This window comes from Somniosus microcephalus, chromosome 27 (genome assembly GCF_052327205.1).
Source record: "Somniosus microcephalus isolate GS21.2 chromosome 27, FLI_Smic_1.0, whole genome shotgun sequence".
Taxonomy (NCBI): Eukaryota; Metazoa; Chordata; class Chondrichthyes; order Squaliformes; family Somniosidae; genus Somniosus; species Somniosus microcephalus.
In genome coordinates, this window is record NC_141013.1 from 16,867,950 (window position 1) to 16,890,551 (window position 22,602).

At 51.0% G+C, this 22,602-nt stretch overlaps 1 protein-coding gene across 3 annotated transcripts in view; it reads right to left on the reverse strand.

Annotated features, from left to right (window-relative positions):
* The window catches only part of agbl1 (AGBL carboxypeptidase 1), a 268,365-nt gene that overhangs the window by 58,718 nt on the left and 187,045 nt on the right, over positions 1–22,602 (reverse strand). For all 3 annotated transcript variants that reach the window (XM_085968576.1, XM_085968575.1, XM_085968577.1), the window contains one exon: positions 9,352–9,521. In XM_085968576.1, coding sequence (XP_085824702.1) covers positions 9,352–9,521 — 170 coding nt within the window. The remainder of the gene's footprint in view (positions 1–9,351; positions 9,522–22,602) is intronic.

Here is a 22,602-nt window from a genome sequence, read left to right on the forward strand (position 1 = left end):
TTTCTAGGGCGGCCCTGGCTCCCGCCTGTTTCAGGTGGGAGACCACTTATAATATGCTAATTGGAATCCTATAATTTACATAAGACCCCGTTGCCATTTTGCGATGCCAGTGGGCAGTGTGCATCGTGCAAGGTTCACCCGTTGGTGCCCGACATTGAGCGGCCTAACCAGCGGTCCTTAAAAGGCTCCACATCGGAGCCGCTGAATTCTTGCCTCCCCCTCGATCGATTGGCAAGCTGCCTGTGAGCACGAGTTTTGCCCTCACAACTCGCTGGTAGTAAGCAAATGAGGCCCGACCCTTAAAAATGACTCGGGCCTAGCTGGAAGGCACAAACTGAGCGACAGACAAAAATATAGAGACAGAGGGAAAGCGGGATCTGATAGACAGACAGACAGGGAGACAGGGAGACAGGCAGGCAGAGCTGCCAACAAGCTCAGCATCATGACACATAACATTGGAGCGTATGCATCTTTTGTATTGCACCAAGACTGACTTCTTCTCTGGCAACTTATTGCTATTTATTTTTGTTTTTAATGTATAGACATCTTCGTGTATTGCCCCCACTGACTTGATTATTGCCACAGATTCAAATAATGTTTACCAAATCTTGTAAACCATTAGAAAAACTTTCATAAATTCCTTTATAAGGTGATTTTCTCCCCCCCCCTTTTGTTAAAGTACTGGCACAAAAAATAATGAAAGTGGAGAAAAAGAAAACTCTTGCTAAGGGCAGGAAAATAGACCCTCCAGGATTTATTGGGACATCCAACCCGATCCCCACTGCTGCACATGGCCCCTGCACTTCGGCCCATAATTTCTGACCGGAGGCTTCCTGCGTGCGGAGGCCTCCTATCGGAAAAAAATCTACGGACTTACCTGAGGGCTCCCGAGGTCCGGACACTTCCACTCCTGGGCCTCTCCAAACTCGAAATGCGCAGGGCCCACGCATCCCAGGGGCGCAGGCAGTTCGCAGGCGTCCCTGGGATCACGTGGGCCAGTCCAGCCAATAGGAGAAGGAAATCCCCCTTCATACTTTTGACAGATAGACCTGTCAAATATATGAATGGAGATCATCCCAAAAAGACACTAAAACATTTAAAAAAAAAATTTTAAACCATCACATTTTTAAAATGAATTAAAATTACAATAAATTAAATATTTTAAACAAAAATTTAATTTTTTGAAAAAAATAAAGCTTTTTACAAGGCTAAAAATAAACTTACCTTTTTTAAAAGTATTTTAAAATTATAAATGAATGAAACTTTTTTTTTTTTTAAACTTTTTTTCAACTCTTATGGTAAAAGCAGGCCTTATGCGTAAGATTTCTAAGGGTTTTCAGCGGGCAGAGGTTCTGCAGAAAGCGGAACTCCCCCCCCCCCCCCCGCAGAGGCCCTTCTCCAGGGCAGGCGTCCAATCTGTCAAGAGGATTCTTGACAGATTGGAAATGCCGGTTTTCAGCGCATGTGCTTCGCACACCTGAAACCGGTATTTCCAATGTCCCTACGGGTGCGTACACAGCGTGTACACACCCGTAGGCATCGGAAAATACGGGCCATTATCTTTGGCTCAAAGCCCACTGGCTGTGTGGAGCTGCAGCTTGATGTGCTGGACTTGATATGTTATTTTCTTTGCAGAAAAAACCCTAGCCTCTCAGCATAGTAAGGCATAGATGTGGGGCAAACTCCTCCTGGGGCCACACACGGTAAATCATGCTGTCAGCACTTCGATTGTTATTGCTTTCTTTTTTAATACATTAGTGGTAATTTTCTAACTTCTGGCAGAGAGTATCACCCCTGAGAGCGCATATCGAAAATCTCAGATAATCCGAAAAGCACAAGCAATGCATGCCAGAGTATCTGATACGTGCTCCCAGCGGGCGCGACTCCCCTCTAGATTGTGAGTTGTGAGGAGGATGCAAAGAGGCTTCAAGGCGATTTAGACAAGTTGAGTGAGTGGGCAAATACATGGCAGATGCAGTATAACGTGGATAAATGTGAAGTTATCCACTTCGGTAGGAAAAACAGAAAGGCTGAGTATTATTTAAATGGTGATAGATTCAGAAATGTTCATGTCCTTGTATACCAGCCACTGAAAGCAAACATGCAGGTGCAGCAAGCAGTTAGGAAGACAAATGGTATGTTGGCCTTCATTGCAAGAGGATTTGAGTACAGGAGCAAGGATGTCTTACTACAGTTATACAGGGACTTGGTGAGACTACACCTGGAGTAGTGTGTGCCGTTTTGGTCTCCTTACCTAAGAAAGGATATACTTGCCATAGAGGGAGTGCAGCGAAGGTTCACCAGACTGATTCCTGGGATGGCAGGACTGTCGTATGAGGAGAGATTGGGTCGACTAGGCCTGTATTCACTAGAGTTTAGAAGAATGAGAGGGGATCTCATTGAAACGTATAAAATTCTGACAGGGCTAGACAGACTGGATGCAGGGAGGATGTTTCCCCTGGCTGGGGGGTCTAGAACGAGGGGTCACAGTCTCAGGATAGGGGGTAGGACATTTAGGACTGAGATGAGGAGAAATGTCTTCGCTCAGAGGGTGGTGAACCTGTGGAATTCTCTACCACAGAAGGCTGTGGAGGCCAAGTCACTGAATATATTTAAGAAGGAGATAGATTTCTAGACGCAAAAGGCATCAAGGGGTAGGGGAAAGAGCAGGAATACGGTATTGAGGTAGAGGATCAGCCATGAACACATTGAATGGTGGAGCAGGCTTGAAGGGCTGAATGGCCTATTCCTGCTCCTATTGTTCTATGTTTCTTGAAGCACATGTTGGAAAATTTCCCTTATTGTACTACGGTACTGATTCACAGAGTTGTACACCTTAGCAAATACTGCCATGTAGCATTAATCACTGAAAACAACTCAGATGTGCACTTGCTGTACATTCATGCGTCTCTGCCGAGTTTACGGGTTTAATTTTAACTCGGGGCGGGATTGGTGTGTGAGGACCTGAAGTGGGTGGTGCAGCTGGAGGTCATGACGGAAGCGAATTTAACTGCCAGGCCTCATTTAAATGTTTCAAATCTGTGCGCAAACCGAAGCCCGTGGGAATGATGTCAGGGCTGGCGGGCTGGGAGCGGGAATCGGGGGTGGGAGCTGAACGCTGCACCAAGGAAACGGTCCCCAGCACAACGCAAGTGGAGGCTGTTATAAGGCAATTTACAATGGCGGGAATGTGTCAGGAGCACAAACCTGTCCCCCCTCCACCATTTTATCGACATGTTCACCCCCTTAATGCTGAGTGGGCTGGGTTAAAATCTACCGCTACACCTTCACGACAATCAGACTGCACCAAGTTACTGCAAGTGCTAAATATGGTTTTGATGCCCAAATGAAGGAAGAGACGCTTGAATCAATACGGGTTAAGTTTGTAAATTAAGTATCCACATACTGAAATCAATGAAACTTCAGTGAGTATTTGCTTCTCACAGTAGAATCATAAAAAGTTACAGCACGGAAGGAGGCCATTTCGGCCCATCGTGTCCGCACCAGCCAACAAAGAGCTATCCAGCCTAATCCCACTTCCCAGCTCTCGGTCCGTAGCCCTGTGGGTTAGAGCATCCCAAGTGCACATCCAAGTACTTTTTAAATGTGGTTAGGGTTCCTGCCTCTACCACCCTTTCAGGCAGTGAGTTCCAGACCCCCACAACCCTCTGGGTGAAGACATTTCCCCTCAAATCCACTCTAAACCTTCCACCAATTACTTTAAATCTGTGCCCCCTGGTTTCTGACCCCTCTGCTAAGGGAAATAGGTCCTTTCTATCCACTTTATCTGGGCCCCCCCATAATTTTATACACCTCAATAAGGTCTCCCCTCAGCCTCCTCTGTTCCAAGGAAAACAGACCCAGCCTATCCAGTCTTTCCTCATAGCTAAGATTCTCTACTCCCAGCAACATCCTTGTAAATCTCCTCTGTACCCTCTCTAGTGCAATCACATCTTTCCTGTAATGTGGTGACCAGAACTGTACGCAGTACTCTAGCTGAGGCCTAACTAGTGTTTTATACAGTTGAAGCATTACCCCCCCCCCCCCCATCTCTTGTATTCTATGCCACGGCTAATAAAGGCAAGCATTCCGTATGCCTTCTTAACCACCTTATCTACCTGGCCCGCTACCTTCAGGGATCTGTGGACATGCACTCCAAGGTCCCTTTGTTCCTCTACACTACTCAGTGTCCTACCATTTAATGTGTATTCCCTTTCCTTGTTAGCCCTCCCCAAATGCATTACCTCACACTTCTCCAGATTGAATTCCATTTGCCACTGTTCTGCCCACCTGACCAATTTATTGATATCTTTCTGCAGTTTACAGCTTCCTTCTTCAGTGTCAACCACACAGCCGATTTTAGTATCATCTGCAAACTTCTTAATCATACCCCCTATATTCAAGTTTCTCCTCTACCCACCCCCGCAACCACCCGCCTGTAAAAGTCAGTGGAGCACGCCCAAAGGACACATGGCCTGACTTGAACCTACCTGCATTTCTTGCTATAGGCCTGATGTTGCCATAATGCAGGCCCAGCCCACGGCAGGGCCCTACACCCAGAATCAGGGGAGGAAAGTCAGACTAGACTTCCAGCAGCAGTAATGATCATCAGCTGCAGGGCCTTCTGGCCGTTGTCCAAAAGCTGAAGGCCGAAAGCTTCCAGCCATCAATATGCTGTGCTTCGCGTGGATGGAAAAAAGCTACTTGTTTTCAGTCTCCAAAACATTGCTCCCAGCTCCTTCTCAGATCCTGAAGGGACTGTGGGCCCAGACAGTAAGGTTCACTATCTGTGGCTGCAGCTTAGTCGAGATGTCTGCCAAATTGAGATCCAGGAAAATGAGGCAGGAGGTGTGGTGATGTCACTCTGGCCTCATTTCCAAACTGACATTGTTGCTTCCTGCGCATATTCAGCAGCAGAATTGTCATTAGTCCAAGGTCACAGAAGTCACAGAAACCCCACAGTGCAGATAGAGGCCATTTCGGCCCATCGAGCCTGCACCGACACATATCCCACCCGATCCCCGTAACCCCCACACCAACACATATCCCACCCTATCCCCGTAACCCAACGTATTTAATCCCCCTAACACTAAGGGTCAATTTATCATAGCCAATCAACCTAACCCACACATCTTTGGACTGTGGGAGGAAACCGGAGCACCCGGAGGAAACCCACGCAAACACGGGGAGAATGTGCAAACTCCACACAGACAGTCGCCCGAGGCCGGATTCGAACCCGGGTCCCTGGCGCTGTGAGGCAACAGTGCTAACCACTATGCCACCGTGCTAGGTATAGCAGCAGATCAGATGCAGGAGACTCCACTGCACTGCGGATTGGCTTCTGGGCAATGATTTCTGGTTGCCCTTCGAGTGGACAACCTCTACCCAGTGCCAGTCCTTACAGCTGACAACTTCCACCCAGGGCCGGTCCTCACAGCGGATAACCTCTACCCAGGGCCGGTCCTTACAGTGGACAACTTCTACCCAGGGCCAGTCCTTACAGCGGACAACCTCTACCCAGGGCCAGTCCTTACAGCGGACAACCTCTACCCAGGGCCGGTCCTTACAGCGGACAACCTCTACCCAGGGCCGGTCCTTACAGCGGACAACCTCTACCCAGGGCCGGTCCTTACAGCGGACAACCTCTACCCAGGGCCGGTCCTTACAGCGGACAACCTCTACCCAGGGCCAGTCCTTACAGCGGACAACCTCTACCCAGGGCCGGTCCTTACAGCGGACAACCTCTACCCAGGGCCGGTCCTTACAGCGGACAACCTCTACCCAGGGCCAGTCCTTACAGCGGACAACCTTTACCCAGGACCGGAACTTACACTGGGTCTCTTGCACTGGCTGCAATCAAGCTCTTTAAAGAATAAACCAATAGTTTGATCAAGAAGGACTTTTTAATTTATGTAAGTGCTAACATCTGCACCAGGAATACGTGAGGTAATAAACATGTTCTCTCACTCTGACTGTAAGTCAAACCATTAAATCCAACTGCAAGATGTGTATATAACTATGAGCAGTCCAGTTAAGAAACTGCAAGGTAACATATCCAGTCTTCTAAGGCTAAAATAAAGATGAATTACAAAACATGACATAATTGCAAGTAAAAGGAGAAGGTGATGGTCTCCAGAGTGGGCAATTTCCAGTCAGAACTGGCCCTTAGAATGGGCAATGTACAGCCAAGACTGGCCCTTAGAATGGGCAATGTCCAGCCAAGGCTGGCCCTTAGAATGGGCAATGTCCAGCCAGGACTGGCCCTTAGAATGGGCAATGTCCAGCCAGGACTGGCCCTTAGAATGGGCAATGTCCAGCCAAGACTGGCCCTTAGAATGGGCAATGTCCAGCCAAGATTGGCCCTTATCCTTAAACAGTGGACCATTAAAAGTTAGGCCATAAAATAATGCTAAAAGTGAAATAGTACAGATGCCGGCAATCTGAAATAATAACAGAAAATGCTGTCCTGAAACATTAACTCTACCTTTTACTCTCCAACAATGCTGCCTGTCCTGCTGAATGGTTCTAGCATTTGCTGTTTTTGCTTAAAATTATGCTGTTTAGAAAATCTAGGCTTTAGAGCAGACGTGGGTTCCCTTAAAACTGTTTGGTTTTTTTTCTGTCGTACTCGAACAATAATTTATTTGCTCCCTTCAGATGCTTCCCACCACTGCCATGAGCAACAAGTTCCAGCAAGGAGCCAATCTCGAATTCCTGATTACATTACATTTGCTGTGCCTCATCGGGTGCCAAATGCTGAAGTCAGTGCTCGTGGTGCTGCTGTTTGGCTGTGATATGTTCTATTTAAATTGCTTTGTGATGTCACTTGCCCTGTTGATTCAGATGAGTAGAGATTAATCAGTGTTTCCGCTGCTCTGTCTCTACACACAGGTTACAAACACAACACAATGTAAAACAATGCAGCAACATCCGTGACAGCATCGGGACCCATGTAAACAAAATTCTCTGCAGTAATCATCAGAAATTAACTGTGCAGCATCCATCAACTCACTGCACCTTCCTGTAAACAACCTAATCATTGTCACGTACTCACAGGATGGTAATTCCGTTGCGTGTGGGAGAGCACCGACTCTGATACTACAGGTTACAGATTGCATCATGTGTGGAAGTGTTGTCCAATAGAAACCGCTGACTAGCCACAGGTGTGTCTACGGCGACCCCAGTTAGCCACATGCACAAGTAGAAAATGCCGCATGCAGCACAGGTACTTGTACTTCAAATGTAAACCTACCATTATTAAATGTGAAACTTTGCAGTCTTTCCCTTTCACCAAAATTTGGAATTCTGGCATGAATTTATCAGACACAACACAACAAGTGAAGCTTCTTGGTTTTTGCCCAGCTGTTGCGAGCGGTACTTTGACTTCATAAATGTGATAGCTGAGAATGTTGACTCGCACAACGAGACACGCTAGACCCACCCCGCTCTCCATCCAGACCCACCCCGCTCTCCATCCAGACCCACCCCGCTCTCCATCCAGACCCACCCCGCTCTCCATCCAGACCCGTTCCTTCTCTCCATCCAGACCCGTTCCTTCTCTCCATCCAGACCTGCTCTTTCTCTCCATCAGACCTGCTCCTTCTTGCCTCACAGCACCAGGGACCCGGGTTCAAATCTGGCCTCGGGCGACTGTCTGTGTGGAGTTTGCACATTCTCCCTGTGTCTGCGTGGGTTTCCTCCGGGTGCTCCGGTTTCCTCCCACAGTCCAAAGATGTGCAGGTTAGGTTGATTTGGCTATGATAAATTGACCCTTAGTGTTAGGGGATGAAATACGTGGGGTTACGGGGATAGGGTGGGATATGTGTCAGTGCAGGCTCGATGGGCCGAAATGGCCTCTATCTGCACTGTAGATTCTGTGATTCTGTGATTCTCTCCATCCAGACCTGCTCCTTCTCTCCATCCAGATCTGTTCCTGCTCTCCATCCAGACTCACTCCTTCTCTCCATCCAGACTCACTCCTTCTCTCCATCCAGACCTGCTCCTTATCTCCATCCAGACTCACTCCTTCTCTCCATCCAGACTCACTCCTTCATTCATCCAGACCTGCTCCTTCTATCCATCCAGACCCGTCCCTGCTCTCTATCCAGACCCGTCCCTACTCTCTATCCAGACCTGTCCCTGTTCTCTATCCAGACCCGCTCCTGCTCGCTATCCAGACCCGTCCCTGCTCTCTATCCAGACCCGTCCCTGCTCTCTATCCAGACCCGTCCCTGCTCTCTATCCAGACCCGTCTCTGCTCTCTACCCAGACCCGTCCCTGCTCTCTATCCAGACCCGTCCCTGCTCTCTATCCAGACCCATCCCTGCTCTCTATCCAGAACACCATTGTCCTACTTGTCCTTTGCCATGATGGCCCTGTTTCAGCTGTTCATTATTGGTTGGGGTTGTTTTCCTCTGCTGGCCGAGAGCGGTTATTCTGATTGGTTGGGCTGACCATGATGACAGCTCCCCTATCCATGCAATGTTGTTGGTGTTTCCATGGGGCTGAAGTCCGGCGTGTTCACCCGTGTTACACACCATTTTAGCAAATAACCGATATGCAGGAACCAAGGAAGTAAAGCACACACAAAAATTCTCGCACTCTACTTTTCATCTTACCATTTTATCAACAAACGCACAAAAAGGTTAACGTGTGCATGCATAGCCGTGTGAATATGAGTATTGAAATCAATAGCCCAATGACGGTGTCTATTACTCCATTTTTACTTAATAACCAAAAATATAATAAGCCACATCTGAATTCCCAAGTAGCCACATGTATTGGACAACACTGATGTATGGGAATAAGCCGACTCGGACATACTGTGGGTTACTGCTTGTATCGTGTGTGGAAGAGGTTTGGCTCCAACATAGTGCAGCTTACAGATTGCATTACATGTGTTTGGGGAGAGAGCTGGCTCTAACAAACTGCACACGACTGATACCATTGTGCATATGGGCAGAGGGCCAACTCCACTATAGTACAGGTTACCGATTCTAGTGTGTGTGGGAAGAGGGCTGGCTGAGCTTTGCCAGACCTTTGGACTATGTTCGTCTTGGGCCCTGGACCATCTCTTACTTCACATCATTCTTTCTCAGGACCTCAAAACTCCCTTGATCTTCCCTTCCCCATACAATCTAAAACCCTAGCTTGAACACATCTTATCACTGCTTCCTGACTTATCTCATCTTCTCTCCTACTCTATTCAGTCTTGATGGTGTCCTGCACTATGAGTCTTGGCCCATCCTTAGGTTACTGAAAAACTCCTGTCAGTTATCTCTCTAAACTGAGAGTGGACACTACAAATCATTCCATAACTATCCAACTAACAAACAATCAGCCTCCACTTACCTGTGTGAAATGTATCTATCATTCTGGAGCTCATTATCAAAATCAAGTAGAGCGGTATCTTGGGATATCAGCTGCTTGCTACATAACAATGCATCTTTCTTTAGCTTCAGGAGCCCTGTACAAAACTTAGCTCCCATTTCTTCCAGCTCCCTGGTTCCAATCTGGAAACCCTATTGGCAAAAATAATTTTTCAGTTACTGTGTTGTATATTTATGGCACAATTTAACACTTTTTTGCTGCTTTCACATTCTCCTTAATGTATTTCGAGCTGCAGTGCATTTGTTCATCAGTAAGAAGTGCCCCATGGGACGCTATCAGCACTCACCGTTATTAAGGAGTAAATCGAACAGCAACTTCCAGCGTCCACACATGCGCAGTTAAACGCGGAAATCAGGAAGTTGCTGTCCAAGTTGCCCTGCTCCTCCACAAACTTCGTTCTAATAGTATCTCGCTGAGAGAATTGGCATTCACATACATGGAGGGTGTGAATTTGAGGTACTTACCCATGAGATACCCACTAGACACGCCAGAAAAAGTTAGGGCTTGTCCATTCAATTGTAAGTGAATTTTTAATAGAGTCATGGGGGGAAAAATTGGGTTGCTTTGCGCCTCCCGTTAGCCCTAAGAGGGCGCTAACGGGGTGCAAAGCAACTAGCGCCCGGGCGCGGCGCCGCCAATGCCTCCCACGAAATTCAGGGAGGTTAGCGTTGACATTATCGGCGTGCGCAGCGCCCCGTTCACGCCCTGGCCGCGATCTTCGGGAGTGCCCCTGACTTACCGCCAGATGCTATGTCCGACGGGGTCGGGGGGGGCCTACCTGCGGCCGGCGAGGCGCAATTTAATGACGAGGTACGGGGCGGCCATTTTTGTTGCTGGCCGCCTGCCAGCACCTGCCTGCGCTCCCGTCCCTGGCCTCCTGAATGCCACCCCCTCCCCCCCCGGAGTGCCGGCTGCGCGCCAAGAGCCCGGCACTTCTCTTGAGTGCCGGGCTCTTTTGCCGGCACTCCTGATCCGTGGGGGCCCAGCTGGGCCCCGGGTCGCGCTGCGCAAGGCCCCATCCCCTTTAAGAAGGGGAGGAAGGCCTGCAATACCGTGGCGTGACGTGCCGCAGCACCGCGTATTGACTCACAGCGCCCCAGTAGCGCCCCGTTTCCCTCTTGGGGTGCAGCCACTCAAGTTCCGGCGCGGGGACGCTAATTTTTCCAGGGCGCTAAAAGTTGCTCCCTGGCGAAGTTAGCGCCCCAAATGGGGCACTACTCAATTATTAGCCCCTAGAGTCATAACGGCACAGAAGGAGGCCATTCGGCCCATCGGGTTCGTGCCGGCTCTCTGTAGAGCAATCTAGTCAGTCCCATTCCCCCGCTCTATCTCCGTAGCCCTGCAAGTTTACAGAGTCATCAGGGGGAAAATTGGGTGTCGCCCATTTTGGGGCGATAATATCAGCCAGGCGCAAAGTTTAGCGCCCGCCGCTAATTATCGTCTCTGACTGCAAAATTCGCCTCTATCGCCCCTGGAGGCACTACACACCTCTCTTAAGGCGCAAACGTCGGGGAGCGAGGCGCTACCTCAGAACGCTACCGAAGCTCAAGCGATGTCTGTTACCATGGAAGCCAGACAGGCTGGCGCCGTCCAGTTCTTAAAGGGGGAGGCCATCTTGCTGGCCAGCCACTCCCTGCTCATTGCAGCCTTGAATCTTGGCCTGGAGAGACCTCAAAAGCAATTGTGTTGGAAGCACTAATGGATAGGCCCAGAGAAAGAGCTCGGAGCTTAGGATCCTCAAAAGTGGTGCTGAGGGCCAAAACTCCTTAGGACAGCGTTAAATCTTTCCAGACGTCTCTCTCCCTCTCAACCTGTGTGTACCAAAAATGTTGCCGACAAGAAAAGGCAGGAAGCGCCCACCTTTAAATAGCGCTCCCCCAGCCCCTCCCCGATGTGAAAACGTTCCCCTCTACCTGTCATTCCTAGTGGCAGATGCTAAGGCAGGGGGCGTGACTCAATATCTGGTCCGGGGCGCTACCGGGGCGTTGCACGCTTGATTGACGTCACGATCTGTGGGCGCAGGAGATCGTGGCGATAGTGTTTAATGCCGCTACAAAATGACTGGTCAATTTCGCGAATGGCGCTAAAATTGCCACGCTTGGGTGCTAAGTTCCTACCGCCACATTAGCGCCCCCCAGAGGCGCTAACGGGAGGCGCTGACCACCGAATTTTTCCCCCATAGAGTCATAATGGTGTTAGTCTTAATTACTGCCAAACAACCTCTCTGGCACTGAAAATTTACTTTTACAAGTGTGGAGTCTCATTCCATCAGATTTTAATTATTGTTGGAGATTTAAAATAATAAAATTTTAAATAATTTGATTTAACTTTTTCTTTCTGTCACTTTTATCTCTCTCTTTTAATCCCATCTTTCTTTCCCTTTCTTTATTTCACTTTCTGTACCAGATTTAACATTGAATTAAATATTCGAACTTACACTTCCTGGTTTATTTTGCCAGCCCTGGGGAGGCGGGTATGGAGGCGGGACTGCCGGGAAAATGGCAGAAACTGGGAGCGGGTACCGAACCGCTCCCAACCCGCCTCCGTGCCATCTTCGTGGGAGGCGGGTCCCCAATTCGCGCAGGGACCCGTCTCCTCGAGGCGGGAAGGGGATTACAGCCAATTAACTGCCTGTTAACAGGTAGGCAGTTAAGAGGATTATCCCCATTTTACCCCTGCAAGTGCGGGGTACCCGACAGCTGCGAACCTCGCCAGGGTCAGCGAGGCAAGCAGTGGGTCTGCGGGGGCGAGAGGGATCGAAAAATCCGCTGTGGAGGTGAGTGATGAGTGCAAGCGTGGAGAGGTAAATATGAGAGGTGAGTGTAAAGTGTTAGAAAAAGTTTACTTACTTTTGCTTCTTCCTGCAGGCTTCAACCCTTGAGGATCCAGAGGCTTTTCATCTCAACGGCAGAGATGGCAGAATGGCTGCTGCATTCTCAGCAGCCATCTGATTTCTGCTGAGGAAAGAGGTTTGGTGAGTCTTCAGTACAATGACTCACCTTAGAACAGAGATTGTCAGTGTTTGACAGCTTCTCAAAGCTGTCAAACGCTGACAATTCATCTGTCAAAAATTTTTGACAGATGAAACGTCATATGCTGACGTCCTCTGTCACCGGCTTTCCCTTAATTGGCCAGCTAAGTCCGCAGGGCGGGCTTAACAAGGTCAATCAAGGAAAAATAGCGTGGGTTGGCCAGACGCCGTTGAGGGCGGGACTGAAACCCGACAACCAGCAGTCCCGCCCCCAACGTGCCCCCATTGACAAAATCCAGCCCTGCGTTCTCAGTAAGTATTCTTTAATCTGATTGGTTAAAGAAATACACAGTTGCTTCCCTGTTCACACAGGTCCCAGATCCCCTGTCGACTCTCTAATAACCGCAAATCGCAGTGCAGAGCTCACAGAAAGTCTGTGGGCAAGTGTAAGTGTAATGAATGGCTGGCACTGTTCATTTGTTGCTGACTGCACAATCCGGGCCACATATCCTGCAATTTCACATTTTGTAAAATAACCGTGTTGTGGCTGAACTCCAAGCATTGCCCACAGTCGTTAGAACTGAATAAACAAGAATCTATATGGGTTTGTAATTATTATGTCTTCCTTTTGTTCTGGAACCACACTTTCCTCTGTTGGTGAAAAATGGGAGAAATTATGGAAACATAGAAACATAGAAGATAGGAACAGGAGTAGGCCATTCGGCCCCTCGAGCCTGCTCTGCCATTCAATGAGATCATGGCTGATCATCCAAACTCAGTACCCTGTCCCTGCCTTCTCCCCATATCCCTTGATCCCTTTAGCCTTAAGAAATATAACCAACTCCTTCTTGAATATATTTAATGAATTGGCCTCAACTGTCTTTTGTGGTAGAGAATTCCACAGGTTCACCATTCTCTGGGTGAAGAAATTCCTCCTCATCTCTGTCCTAAATGGCTTACCCCTTATCCTTAGATTGTGACCCCTGGTTCTGGACTCCCCCGTCATCGGGAACATCCTTCCTGCATCTAGTCTGTCTAGTCCTGTTAGAATTTTATAAGTTTCAATGAGATCCCCTCTCATTCTTCGAAACTCCAGCGAGTGTAAGCCCACTCGACCCAATCTCTCTTCATACGTCATTCCTGCCATCCCATTATATATTTCATCTCAATATGTAACCTGGTAATTTAATTGTGCAAACGTAGAGCTTGTAAACATTCAATTTCTGAGAGTGTGACCTCATTAGTGGGAACAAATAAAGTAGCCGGTTTTTCATCTGGGCGTGGATCATGCAATTTTTATGATCAATGATTGGATAAGCGTATGGTGCAGAACAGTCATGTCGGCACTGGTCACCACTGTAAAGGAGCAATGTGAACAAACCTTTGGTGGGGGAAAAAGACACAGGCATGGGATGCGGTTAGAGTTAGAGGCAAAATGACCCTCATCAATTCTGAGGAGATGGTGGAAGGTCCAAAAAAAGGATGCTTTGCTTAAAGAAGAGCACAGATGCAGAAATCAAGTCCGTAGCCTGTGAAAATCAGTTTCCCTTTTTGTTCATTTCCATGAATCCATTCTTGGAGTGGTCTGAATTCCCTGAGTTGCACCAAATATGGACACTGTTAGAGTTCTTCAGGTCTGTTAGTGCTTTCTACTCAGAGTCATAGAGTCATAGAGTTTTACAGCACAGAAAGAGGCCCTTCGGCCCATCGGCCCATCATGTCTGCGCCGTCCATCAATCCCTGTCCACTCTAATCCCATTTTCCAGCATTTGGTCCATAGCCTTGTATGCAATGGCATTTCAAGTGCTCATCCAAATGCTTCTTGAATGTTGTGAGGGTTCCTGCCTCTACCACCCTTTCAGGCAGCGAGTTCCAGATTCCAACCACCCTCTGGGTGAAAAAGTTCCTCCTCAAATCCCCTCTAAATCTCCTGCCCCTTACCCTGAATCTATGCCCCCTTGTTATTGACCCCCCTACTAAGGGGAAAAGTTCCTCTTTATCCACCCTATCGATGCCCCTCATCATTTTGTACACCTCAATCAGGTCCCCCCTCAGCCTTCTTTGCTCCAAGGAAAACAACCCCAGCCTGTTTAGCCTTTCTTCATAGCTGAGGCGCTCCATCCCAGGTAACATCCTGGTGAATCTTCTCTGCACCCCCTCCAAAGCAATCACATCCTTTCTATAGTGAGGCAACCAGAACTGCACACAGTACTCCAGCTGTGGCCTCACCAGCGTTTTGTACAGCTCCATCATAACCTCCCTGCTCTTATATTCTATGCCTCGGCTAATGAAGGCAAGTATCCCATATGCCTTTTTAACCACCTTATCTACCTGTTCCGCTGCCTTCAGGGATCTATGTACATGTACACCAAGGTCCCTCTGACCCTCTGTACTTCCTAGGGTCCTACCACTCATTGTGTATTCCCTTGCCTTATTTGTCCGTCCAAAATGCATCACCTCGCACTTTTCAGGGTTAAATTCCATTTGCCACTTTTCTGCCCATCTGACCAACCCGTTTATATCGTCCTGTAGCCTGAGGCTTTCCTCCTCGCAATTTACCACCCCACCAATTTTCATGTCATCTGCGAACTTACTGATCATACCTTTTACATTCTCATCCAAATCATTTATGTAGATCACAAACAGCAAGGGACCCAGCACCGATCCCTGAGGTACCCCACTGGACACAGGCTTCCAGTCACAAAAGCAACCTTCGACCATCACCCTCTGCCTCCTGCCACTCAGCCAGTTTAGGATCCAACGTGCCAAGGCACCCTGGATCCCATGGGCTCTTACCTTCTTGACCAGTCTCCTATGCGGGACTTTGTCAAAAGCTTTGCTGAAGTCCATGTAAACCACATCCACTGCATTTCCCTCATCCACACACCTAGTCACCCCCTCGAAAAATTCAATCAGATTGGTCAGACATGATTTACCCTTGACAAAGCCATGCTGACTATTCCCGATTAATCCTTGCCTCTCCAAGTGGTGACTAATTTTGTCCCTCAGAATTTTTTCCAATAATTTCCCTACCACAGATGTTAGGCTCACTGGCCTGTAATTCCCTGGTTTATCCCTGCTACCCTTCTTGAATAATGGTACTACGTTAGCTGTTCTCCAGTCCTCTGGTACATCCCCTGTGGCCAGAGAGGTTCTGAAAATTTGTGTCAGAGCCCCTGCAATCTCCTCCTTTGCCTCACACAACAGCCTGGGGTACATCTCATCCGGGCCTGGGAATTTATCCACTTTTTGGCCTGCTAAAACCGCTAGTACCTCCTCCCTCTCGATGCTAATATGTTCAAGTATGTCACAGTCCCCTTGCCCGATTTCTATGTCTACATCGTCTTTCTTCATAGTGAACACAGATGCAAAAAATTCATTTAAAACCCCGCCTACATCATCTGGCTCTACACACAGATTGCCACTTTGGTCCCTAATGGGCCCAACCCTTTCCCTGGTTATCCTCTTGCCCTTAATATACTTATAAAACATCTTAGGATTTTCCTTTATTTTGCTCGCCAGTGTTATTTCATGGCCCCTCCTTGCCCTCCTAATTTCCCTTTTAAGTATGCCCCTGCACTTTTTATACTCCTCTAGGGCTTCCTCCGTCTTTAGTCTTTTGTAATTGCCAAAAGCCCCCCTTTTTTCCCTAATGCATTTTTATATATCCCTTGTCATCCAAGGTTCCCTTTGCTTGTTGGTCCCACCCTTGACCTTTACAGGAACATGTTGGCGTTGTACTCTCTCTATTTCCCTTCTGAAAGTCTCCCACTGTTTTGATGTGGATTTTCCTATAAGTAGCTGCTCCCAGTCCACTTTGGCCAGATCCTGCCTTATCATATTAAAATCGGCCTTCCCCCAATTTAGAACCCTTATTTCCGGGCTGTCTTTGTCTTTTTCCATGACCACCTTAAATCTCACCGAATTATGGTCACTGTCGCCAAAATGCTCTCCTACTGACACTTCCACCACTTGCCCGGCTACATTCCCTAGAATTAGGTCCAGTACCGCCCCCTCTCTTGTAGGACTTTCTACATGTTGGCTCAAAAAGCTCTCTTGGATGCACTTTAAGAATTCTGCACCCTCTAAGCCTTTCACACTCTGACTATCCCAATTAATATTGGGGAAGTTGAAATCCCCCACTATTATTACCCTATTATTTTCGCACTTCTCTGAGATTTGCCTACATATCTGTTCCTCTATCTCCCCCTGACTGTTTGGGGGCCTATAGTACACTCTCAGCAAAGTGCTTGCCCCCTTTTTGTTTTTAAGTTCTACCCATATGGCCTCATTAGAGGAACCCGCTAATATATCGTCCCTCCTTACAGCAGTAATTGACTCCTTAATTAATATTGCAACACCCCCTCCCCTTTTACACCCCCCTCTGTCTCGCCTGAAGATTCTATACCCCGGAATATTGAGCTGCCAGTCCTGACCCTCCCTCAACCATGTCTCCGTGATAGCAACAATATCGTACTCCCATGTGTTCAACAACAACTTCAGTTCATCCACCTTACTTGCAAGACTCCTTGCATTAAAATAAATGCCTTCCAGCCCTGCCATATTCCCTTTTGCCTTCACATATTTGCTCTGCCTTCCCAGCTGACTTGTTTTTTCCTCCGTATTTGGCTGTAAATCACCCCCTACTATAGCTCCACTCTGTATCCCATCCCCCTGCCAAGTTAGTTTAAACCCCCCCCCAACAGTGCTAGCAAACCTCCCCGCAAGGATATTGGTCCCCCTCTGGTTCAGGTGTAAACCGTCCGACTTGTACAAGTCCCACCTTTCCCAGAAGCAGACCCAGTGAGCCAGGAAACTAAAGCCCTCCCCCCTGTACCATCCCTTTAGCCACGCATTCATCTGTTCTATCTTCCTATTCCTATACTCACTAGCACGTGGCACCGGGAGTAATCCAGAGATTACAACCTTTGAGGTCCTGCTCTTTAATCTTCCACCTAGCTCCCTAAATTCTTGCTGCAGGACCTCATCCCTCTTTTTACCTATGTCGTTGGTACCAATGTGGACCACGACCTCTGGCTGTTCACCCTCCCCCTCCAGAATGCCCTGCAGCCGCTCAGTGACATCCTTGACCCTGGCACCAGGGAGGCAACAAACCATCCTGGATTCACGTCTACGGCCACAGAAACGCCTATCTGTTCCCCTTACTATAGAATCCCCTACCACTATTGCTCTCCCACTCTTTTTCCTCCCTTCCTGGGCAGCAGGAGCACCCCCAGTGCCAGGAAGTTGGCTGCTGCTGCCTTCCCCTGGTGAGTCATCCCCCTCAACAGTATCCAAAGCGGTATACCTGTTTGAGAGGGGAATGGTCACAGGGGTCTCCTGCACTACCTGCCTGCTTCTATTGTTCCGCCTGGTGGTCACCCATTTCCTTTCTTCCTGTGCAGCCCTACCCTGCGGTGTGACCAACTCACTAAACGTGTTATCCACGACCCTCTCAGCATCGTGAATGCTCAACAACCCATCCACCCGCAGCTCCAGTGCCTCAATGCGGTCTGCTAGTAGCTGCAGATGGATGCATCTCCGGCACACGTGGTCATCAGGGGCACCGGCAGTGTCCCTGAATTCCCACATGGAGCAAGAGGAGCATATCACGGGGCTGGGCTCTCCTGGCATGACCTTCCCTTTAATTAATTTAAATTAATTTACTATCACCAATTAAAGATATCGCTAAGGCGCTTGTATAGTCTACCAACAGTCCCTGCTATACCAGAAAAGACCCTAGTAACTATAAACTACAGAGTTAAAGTTTAAAAAAGAGAAATACTCACCAACCAATCACTTACCTGCTCCCTGGTGACGTCACACTCTGATTACTTTTTACCTCTCTCCTCTGCTGCTGAGTTGGCAAACCTCGCTGGTCACCGGTTTTTAAGCCGGGCTCCTCCTCGCTGCTCCTCCCTGCTCCGAGTGGTCTCGGGCCTCGCTGGTCGCCGGTTTTTAAGCCGGGCTCCTCCTCGCTGCTCCTCCCTGCTCCGAGTGGTCTCAGGCCTCGCTGGTCGCCGGTTTTTAAGCCGGGCTCCTCCTCGCTGCTCCTCCCTGCTCCGAGTGGTCTCGGGCCTCGCTGGTCGCCAGTTTTTAAGCCGGGCTCCTCCTCGCTGCTCCTCCCTGCTCCGAGTGGTCTCGGGCCTCACTGGTCGCCGGTTTTTAAGCCGGGCTCCTCCGCGCTGCTCCTCCCTGCTCCGAGTGGTCTTGGGCCTCGCTGGTCGCCGGTTTTTAAGCCGGGCTCCTCCTCGCTGCTCCTCCCTGCTCCGAGTGGTCTCGGGCCTCGCTGGTCGCCGGTTTTTAAGCCGGGCTCCTCCTCGCTGCTCCTCCCTGCTGCTCCGAGTGGTCTCGGGCCTCGCTGGTCACCGGTTTTTAAGCCGGGCTCCTCCTCGCTGCTCCGAGTGGTCTCGGGCCTCGCTGGTTGCCGGTTTTTAAGCCGGGCTCCTCCTCGCTGCTCCTCCCTGCTCCGAGTGGGGGAACTGTCCTGTTCTTACTTTCTATTGATTGTTACTGATTTTTAAAGGTCTGTCACTACTTTCTACCATTTTGTTAGTGCTCTGCACAGGTCTATTAATGCTTTCCATCAGTTTGTTGGTGCTGTTGAGATACCGCGGCAAACATGGGAGTCAAGACCAGAGCTAGTAAAACACAACTGCTTTTATTCTACCTCATGGCAAAGAGAAACTGGAAAAGCCCGCGCATCCACTTAAATACTCCCCAGACAGGGAGTGCTCCCGGCAGCCTGTCCCTGCGGGGAACAAGTTGCTGGAGGAAAGGGCCCCCGGCTGGGGGCGTCTGCTTAAACTGTCCGTGCCGCCGTGAGCGGATTATGTCCAGTGGTGGCGTGTCGCCACAGAGCTCCCCCCAGAATCCACTTAGGAGGAGTGGACGAGTCATGACGGTGGTCTGATGGTTCTGCCGCAGCGGCTCTGAGTGGTCGCCGGTCTAGTTGGTGGGGCCGGGCGGTTCGCCGCCGGCTGTGCTGGCTTGCTGGCGGGATGGCCTCTAGTTGGAGGCCGGGCCACGGGGACCTGTTCCCCTGGTTTTGTGTGTGCTGGTTTGAGCCGGTCGATGGAGACTGTGTCGAACCTGTCGCTGAGTCGCAGCTTGAAAACCTTGTCCCCGGTTTGTAGTACTTCGTACGGTCCGTCGTACGGGGGTCGCAGGGACCCGCGGTGCGCGTCATGTCGCACGAAGACGAAGCGCGCCTGCTGTAAATTTGGTGGGACGTGAGGTGCGAGTTCGCCGTGTCGGTTGACCGGAAGTGGGGCGAACTGCTGAGCGGAAGAGAAAGTGTTGAGCCGCTGCTGTTCGGCCGACCAAGGCATGGTAGCCTCCGGAAGAAATTCGCCTGGGACGCGCAGCGGTTGTCCGTAGACTAACTCTGCTGCCGAGGACTGGAGGTCTTCCTTGACCGCGGTGCGCAGGCCTAGTAGCACCCACGGTAGGCGGTCAGTCCAGGTACTGTCCTGCAGGCCGGCGCGGAGTGAGGCCTTGAGTGACCTGTGGAAGTGTTCACAAAGCCCGTTGGCCTGCGGGTGGTACGCCGTGGTTCGGTGGAGCGTCACCCCGAGGTTGCGTGCTGTGGCCGTCCAGAGTTCGGAGGTGAACTGGGCGCCTCTGTCGGAGGTTATGTTGGCCGGTACGCCGAACCTCGCAACCCAGGTGTTAACGAACGCCCTGGCGATGTCGGCTGTGGTGGTGGAGGTCAGCGGCACTGCCTCAGGCCAGCGTGTGTAGCGGTCGACCATCGTGAGGAGATAAGTTTGGCCTTGCGATGGCGGCAGAGGACCGACGATGTCGACGTGTACGTGGTCGAAGCGGCGGCTGGGTACCTCGAAGTCTCCCAGGGGTGCTTTTGTGTGCAGCTGTACCTTAGCCCGTTGGCAGGCGAGGCAGGAGGTGGCCCAAGTTCGAACATCTTTGCTGAGGCCGCGCCAGACGAAGCGCTGGGAGAGGAGTTTGACAGATGTGCGGGAACCCGGGTGGGAGAGCCCGTGGAGCGCGTCGAAGATGCGGCGGCGCCAGGTTGCAGGGACAACCGGCCTGGGTTGGCCGAGTGAGACGTCGCAAGTGACTGCCGTGGCTTCGGGCCCGTGCGCGACCTTGGCTAGGCGTAGCCCTGGCAGGCTGGTAGCTGCCGAGAGGAGGTCTGGGCCCGTGAGCTGGGCCGCTGCTAGTTGCGTGTAGTCGACCACGAGGTGATTCGCGCAGATGGCGGGACGGGAAAGGCAGTCGGCGACAACGTTGTCTCTACCGGAGACATGCTGGATGTCCGTAGTAAACTCGGACACGGCCGCGAACTGGCGTTGCTGCCTAGCGGACCAGGGTTCGGTGTGCTTGGCCATCGCGTATGTGAGCGGCTTGTGGTCCACGTACGCGGTGAAGGGGCGGCCTTCCAGGAGGAACCTGAAATGGCGGACTGACAGGTGGAGCGCGAGAAGCTCGCGGTCGAAAGTGGAGTATTTGACCTCCGGGGGGCGCAGTTGGCGGCTGTAGAAGGCAAGTGGCTGCCACGCGCCATTGACCCACTGCTCGAACACGGCTCCGACCGCGTGGTCGGAGGCGTCGGTGGTGAGCGCGACCCGGGCATCGGCCCTCGGGTGCGCGAGCAGGGTGGCGTCGGTGAGCGCGTTTTTGGTGGCGTCGAAGGCGGCTGACGTGTCAATGGTCCAGGCTACGGCCATCTTGCCGGATTTACCGCGTAGAGAGTCGTATAGGGGCTTCATGAGGGCTGCAGCTCTGGGGATGAACCTGTTCACAGAAATCACAGAAACCCCACAGTGCAGATAGAGGCCATTTCGGCCCATCGAGCCTGCACCGACACATATCCCACCCGATCCCCATAACCCCTACACCAACACATATCCCACCCTATCCCCGTAACCCCATGTATTTAATCCCCCTAACACTAAGGGTCAATTTATCATAGCCAATCAACCTAACCCGCACATCTTTGGACTGTGGGAGGAAACCGGAGCACCCGAGAAAACCCACGCAAACACAGGGAGAATGTGCAAACTCCACACAGACAGTCGCCCGAGGCCGGATTCGAACCCGGGTCCCTGGCGCTGTGAGGCAACAGTGTTGTAGAAGTTCACCATCCCGAGGAACTCCTGGAGGCCCTTGATGGTTGTGGGACGGGGGAATTGCTGGACGGCCTGCACCTTGTTGGGCAGGGGGACGGCCCCAGCAGGGGTGATGTGGTGACTGAGAAAATCGATCTCGGTTAGGCCGAATTGGCACTTCGCCGGGCTGAGGATGAGCCCGTGTTGGGCTAGGCGCCCGAACAGGATGTTTGAGGTGTTCCTGTTTGGAGGAGCTGGCCACGAGAATGTCGTCTAGATAGACGAATAGGAAGTTCAGGTCCCGGAGGACTGAGTCCATAAGGCGCTGGAAAGCCTGGGCTGCATTCTTGAGGCCGAAGGGCATCCTCAGGAACTCGAACAGGCCGAATGGGGTGATGACGGCCGTTTTGGGGATGTCCGCGGGGTATACGGGGACTTGGTGGTAACCGCGCACCAGGTCGACCTTGGAAAAGATGGTTCATCCGGCCAGTCAGGCCGAGAAGTCCTGGATGTGTGGCACCGGGTATCGGTCGGGGGTGGTGGCGTCGGTGAGGCGGCGGTAGTCCCCGCAAGGGCGCCAGCCTCCGCCAGGCTTGGGGGCGATGTGGAGGGGTGAGGCCCAAGGGCTGCTGGAGCGGCGGATGATGCCGAGTTGTTCCATGGTGGTGAACTCGGCCCGCGCGATTTCCAGCTTGGCCGGGTTGAGTCTGCGGGCGTGGGCAGAAACTGGGGGGCCGGTGGTGGGGATATAGTGCTCCACACCGTGTTTGGCGGCTTTGGCCGAAAAGGTCGGGTTAGTGAGGGCGGGAAACTCGGCTAGGAGTGCCGAGTAGTCGTCCGTGGCTCTGGCGAGGCAGTAGGTCGTCAGGCCGGCCGAACGGGCCGGGGTGAATGCGCCGGGGATGGGGGCCATGGTGTTGATGTCGACGAGGCGGTGCCTCGGAATGTCGACAAGGAGGCCGTGGGCGCATAGGAAGTCGGCGCCGATGAGTGGGCAGAGGACCTTGGCTGTGAGGAACTCCCAGCGGTAGCGGCGGCCCGCGAGGTCGAGCGTGACCATGCGGGTGCCATATGTGCGGATGTCAGAGCCATTGGCTGCGGCCAGCGTGATACCCCGTGTGCCGCGTTGGATTTCGAGGGCGGAGGCGGGGGTGATGCTGTGCTGGGCCC